This window comes from Myotis davidii, unplaced genomic scaffold (genome assembly GCF_000327345.1).
Source record: "Myotis davidii unplaced genomic scaffold, ASM32734v1 scaffold252, whole genome shotgun sequence".
In the NCBI taxonomy this organism is placed as follows: Eukaryota; Metazoa; Chordata; class Mammalia; order Chiroptera; family Vespertilionidae; genus Myotis; species Myotis davidii.
The window spans coordinates 325383-331393 of record NW_006283768.1 but is presented as its reverse complement, the minus strand read 5'-3'; the positions used below and the strand labels follow the sequence as shown (position 1 = coordinate 331393).

The window sequence follows — 6011 nt, the reverse complement described above, 5'->3', positions numbered from 1 at the left end:
CATGTTGGAGCACACTGACCACCAGGGGGCAGCTCCTCATTGAGCATCTGCCCCTTGGTGGTCAGTGTGCGTCATAGTGACTGATCATTGCGCAATTCGGTTGACTTGCATATTATCCTTTTATTATATAGGATGATTCACTTGAACCTTTTAAAAAATGCTGTATTTTAAATTTTTAGAGAACATACAGTGAAAATTATGCAATTTGATGGCTTAGTTTATAACTGTAGTACAGTAGTCCTCACTTGGTGTCATCAATAGGTTCATGGAACTGTGGTGAAACAATGGATGACAAAACCGATTTTACCATAGGCTAATCTGATATAAACAAGAGTTAGATTTCTACCGTATCTCATCAGCATTATAACAAAACAGCATTGAACGGAACAAGTTGTTTGAGGACCTGCTGTACTTTAATTATCAGGCTCATGAAAAGACCATTACCAGTTTCTCCACCATCATATGCTGCTTCATAAGCACATAAGCAATTATTATAAGAAGATGGTGATAAATTAGGTATAAAGTAAGTTAATTAAAAACCCTTTTGGTTTATGGCAGACTGTCAGCAAAGGAAAATACGACTCCACTAATTTTTTGTGTACTTTTTTCATGAAGTATGTAGTAGAGTAGCAATGGTAATTTTGAACAGAAATGTACTCTTCAAATATTAAGCCACCTTAAACATTTTAATAAGTATTTTATTAAGGAACATGATTTGTGTAACTTGTGAATTTTTAAATTTTTAATTAAATATGTCTCTTATTTTCAGAGTTTATGCGAATTCCATGTGTGGATGCTGGATTGATTTCACCACTGGTGCAGCTACTAAATAGCAAAGACCAGGAAGTGCTGCTTCAAACGGGCAGGGCTCTAGGAAACATATGTTATGATAGCCGTAAGTGTTGAAATATCAGTGATACACTTATAAACTTTTGTTAAAGATTATGATTTTCAGACTGATTTCCCTTTTAGTGTTAGCATTGTCCGTTCTAGGCTAAAGACACTAACATGGGCCTGTATGACAGCTCTGCACATTTAGTAGAACTGGTGGAAATATGGGCCATACTAGTCTTAACTAAGAAATTATAGGAAATGATAGTTCTTTTCCTCTGCTATCACAAATTATATTTTTAGAGGAAAGTAAGTTAGTTTCTAAGAAATCGGGAGTTTAAATATATCTGTATCTTTTTAATTAGATTTTATTAAAGTACTATCTGAATAAGAATGTTTATGAACACAGTTTTTTAAAGTTTCGAAGTCTGTCCAAATACATTTTTATTTCATTTTTTTAAAATATATATTTTTTTATTTCAAAGAAGAAGGGAGAGGGAGAAAGGGATAGAAACATCAATGTGAGAGAGAATCGTTGATCAGCTGCCTCCTGCACACCCCACATGGGGGATCAAGCCCACAACCTGGGCATGTGCCCTTGACTGGAATCAAACCTGGGGCCCTTCAGCCCACAGACCAATGCTGTATCCACTGAGCCAAACCAGCTAGGGCAGTCCAAGTACATTTTTGCAATTCAGTAAAACCATTCATAAAAACCATTACCTTCTCAAAAGCTAGATTGGCCTACTACGTCTGCGTTAAGTCCATTCCTATTTGTCACAAAGCCATTGTCATCCTCACCATTTTCTGTCATATACTGTTGTGGGCAAAAAGACAGCAAGAACGTGGATATGGATATATTGCAAAAATTTTGCACTTCCTGCTTCTCCTTTGCTACATATATGTAACCAAAATATAGAAAAATTTTGAGTATATTTAATTTAATTAGATTTATTCTGATTTTCCCTAGATTTATATTTTCTGAGCCCAAAACAAATACTTTAAATTTCACCCTTAAAGTCTCCTAGGAATTTAATTCTATTATAGAACTAGGATAACTTTTATTGCTTATTTTCTTTATTGAGTTTATAATTGACTTTTTAAACGAGTTCTATTTTGGTATAAACGCACAAGACAAAGCCTTTTTATAATAGGCAATGTTTCCAATAGTGGTTTGTGCACATAAACCAGATATTACATAAGGTCATAAACATACTCATTTATGATAAGAGAAAGAAATAGAAAAAAGGATTAAAACTACAGCTTTCAGTCATAACTTGTCTGTAGCAGTGGTGGTCAGGTTAGTCTTATTTATTCTTCCTTTCCTTCCTTTTTCTGGAACATTAACTGTGATGTCTGGGGGAATGGATGCTAGTTCTTTCTTTGCTAGGATATTAACTTTATTTATAAAATTCTAGTGCTGTATGTTTATAATTTGCATTTCCATATTTAATGTTCTTATTAAACACCATAGTTTACAATGTTAGTTTTCAAGAATGAACCACTTATTTATATTTTATATGATTAATTTTAACAATATACATTATAAAGACTTCTACAGAGTAATTGTGAATGATTGATGGCATGTACTTGGAGAGCATTGATCATTACTATCCTGTGTTTATTTTTAGAATTTAAGGCTATCAAAAGTATTTTTTAATCTTGTTTAGTTCAGGTATTCTTGAATTACCCATTGTTTGAACATAGGCGATACCTCTTTTGAGTAATTTTGTTTTGAGTTTCACTTAATGGTAAAATAGAAGAAACACCCATAGTGATTTATTGTTTCATGTTGCTCTGTTGTTATGGGCAGAGTAATTTTATTTCCTGTGTACTAATAATGAACCTTGAAGTTAGGGTAATGTCTAGTTAATATGATTATTATTTTGATGAAACCACAGTCCATTATTATAGTGTTTTTATCATATCCACTTACTCTGTTCTTACAAGGTATACAGTAGAAAATCTTTAGGCTATGATGTTCGTTTTTAAATTTCATTTATCTGTAATATTTATTCTCATGTAATTTAATGGAAATTATAGTTCCATGGAAAATTGAGCATAGTGAATACAGCCTGATTTTTATATATACTTTTAAACCTTTAAGAAAAATGAAGTTAGTAGTCTTAAATATTAATATAAGAAGTAATTTATTACTATAAATCATGTGATGAAATGTGTTCATTGTGTCCTGCTTATGCATATAATTTTCATAAGAATGTATGTTTTCTTACCCTTTTATTTGAAATTAGCTTTCTGTGAACTTTTTATTGATTTTTCCAAATAATTGTAGGAAAAGTATAGTGCCTGTATTTGAATTGCGGGAATAACATAAAAGTCTGTAAATGGGATGTTATGTACTTGACTTGTGAATGTATTTGAAATGTATTTCTCATTGTATTTTATGACAATTGGCAGTTTGAAAGAACCCAGAAATTAGATTTCTCTTTTTAAAAAGTTTTGAATGGCTTCTATTTTAATTAATTTATTAAACTTCCATCTTGAGAATGTAGTTTTCTATTATCCTTCAAAGAATGAAGGATAATAGAAAACTACACATGGCAGTTTTATAAATACAAGAAATCTTTTTCTTATAAATAACATGTTTTAAAATTTACATTTGTGTTTTATTAAACTTATACATTAGAATAATCAGTTTACTTACATTTTATAAATATACTCTAAATGAATAATTTTTTGTGTGGGTTTATTATAAAGGAATTCACTGTTAGAGAAGTAAATTTGAGAAATGTATGCCTGTTTTACAGATTTTTATTTTAACACTTAAAAAGCAAAGTGTTTGCTAGCATATTTCAGTTAAATTTAAATCCATGGAAATCTTTTGAAAAAAGTAGGTTAGATTTCAGTTTTACCAGCTTTTACCGAATCTTAGGAACTCTTCCTAATAGGAGGAAATGATCTTACATAATGCTAACATCTGGTAACAGACAATAAAACTGCTAAATGGGACCTAGTGAGGCTTTGTTGTTACGAACTTTTTAAATCCCAGGCTCTCTCTTGCATATGGAAATGAAAGAATCGCTTTGTGGGAACATTAAAATACCTGGTCTTTTTTCTGTTTTCCCAGAAAGCATTCAAAGCACTTCAGTTATGGATTTCTCTTTAGAACTATCCAAACAGACTTTTGATATAAGCAACATTTTAAAACTCTTTTGCTCTGGAACTTTGGCAAAATAACATATGGGAAGTTTGACATCTTTTAGATCAAAGAAGAAAATTGTATTTCATTTTTAGAAATCAGTAAAGTTGTGATTGGAATATGCTAGGGAATGTGATTTTAAATAAACAGAAATATTAACCCTGATTGGTGTGGCTCAGTTGGTTGAGCATTGTCCCATGCACCAAAAGGTTGCCAGTTTGATTCCCAGTCAGAGCACGTACTCAAGTTGCGGGTTTCATCCCTAGTCAGGATTGATATTTGTCCCTTTTTTCCTTTCTTTCTAAAATAAATAAAAAACAAAACATTTAAACATTTCAGAAATGAACATCTTTGGCCTGTATAATTACACGTTCCTCTCAAAAGTAATTAAAAAATTAGTTCTTTTTTTTCTCCTTAATATGGCCATCTTAGTCCTTTCTTTCAGTAATTAGCTTTGTCTACATAGCTGTGCACATTTTAAATTGCTGATATATTTAAATGGCTTTATAGTATTGAAGAACTTCATATTAAATTTACACCCTTTATAATTTATAGGGATAAATGGAAGTTGTTTTTTCTGTTTGTAGATGTCACTGCTTGAGGTTAGGAAATAATTGATATGGGATATACTGGTTAAAAGTTAGGTAGTAGAAGCTTGAAGAAAATGATTACATGAAATTAAATATTTGTGCCTTTTAATATACCAGAGAAAATATATAATTCAAATCAATACATGTTAAAATTAAATAACTATGCCTTTTTTGTTGTTTAAATTGAATCTTTAATTTTTTATGACTTATTTTCCACTTCTTAATAATGTACTTGATTATTTTCTGAATGCTCACAGTTTCATAAATTTTGAGTTCATAAGTCCTCTTAGTACTGTGTGAAGGCTTCAGAGCACTGTCGATCATTGGAAGAGGAGCTTTAGTGATGGCAGATGTGGAAACAACACTAATTTTTAATTAACTCTTAGCAGTTCCTTCCGTAGAAGGCAGATGTAGTTCCTGGCCTAAGCTCCCTTCTGGAATGTTCTCTCACTCCACCTGTTGAAACGTTTTACACCTTACTTGCTCTCTATATTTCATGTTTCTTTTTTTAAAAATTCTTTATTATTTAAAGTATTACATATAGTATTACTTATGTCTCCTTTTTCTCCCATTGATCTCTCCCCAGCCACCACCCGACCCCCTCACATGCCCCTACATGTGATATTTATCTTTTTCCAACTGGCTTATTTCACTTAGCATAATGCTATCCATGTCCATCCACACTGTTGTGAATGGTAAGAGTTCAGCTATGTTCTTTTACAGAAATAAAGTTAATGCTTGCTATTATATAATTAGTTCTGTTATTGGAAAGATGCATACTTAAGATTCTTATTTGACATATTATCTTATATGATACTAGAGGCCCAGTGCACGAATTCGTAAATCAGTGGGGTCCCTTGCCCTGACCTGTGGGATTGGGCCGAAACTAGCTCTCCGACATCTCCCAAGGGGTCCTGGATTGTGAGAGGGCGCAGGCCAGGCTGAGGAACTCCACCAGTGCATAATTGGGGCCAGGGAGGGATGTGGGAAGTTGGCCAGCTGGGGAAGGACTGTGGGAGGGCTCCAGGGCATGTCCGGCCCATCACGCTCAATCCCGGTCAGCCGGACCCCAGCAGCAAGCTAACCTACTGGTCGGAGCGTCTGCCCCCTAGTGGTCAGTGCATTTCATAGCGACTGGTCGACCGGTCGACTGCCTGCCACCTGATGGTCACTGCACATCATAGCGACAGGTCGACCATTCAACTATCTGCCCCCTGGTAGTCAGTGCATGGTATAGTGAGTGGTTGAGTGGCCTTAGCATATCATTAGCATATTACACTTTGATTGGTTGAACAGACAACTGGACACTTAGCATATTAGGCTTTTATTATATAGGATTATCTACACTAATAAAAGAGAAAAATGGTAATTGGCGTACGACGCTACCCTTTTCATTGGCTAATTAGGTTGATATGCAAATTAACTGCCAA

At 33.5% G+C, this 6011-nt stretch overlaps 1 protein-coding gene across 1 annotated transcript in view; it reads left to right on the top strand.

The window, feature by feature from the left end:
* RAP1GDS1 (RAP1, GTP-GDP dissociation stimulator 1) overlaps positions 1-6011 on the top strand; it is a 97850-nt gene that overhangs the window by 30948 nt on the left and 60891 nt on the right. The window contains exon 3 of the mRNA XM_015566044.1: positions 770-895. Within this exon, the coding sequence (XP_015421530.1) occupies positions 770-895 (126 nt within the window). The remainder of the gene's footprint in view (positions 1-769; positions 896-6011) is intronic.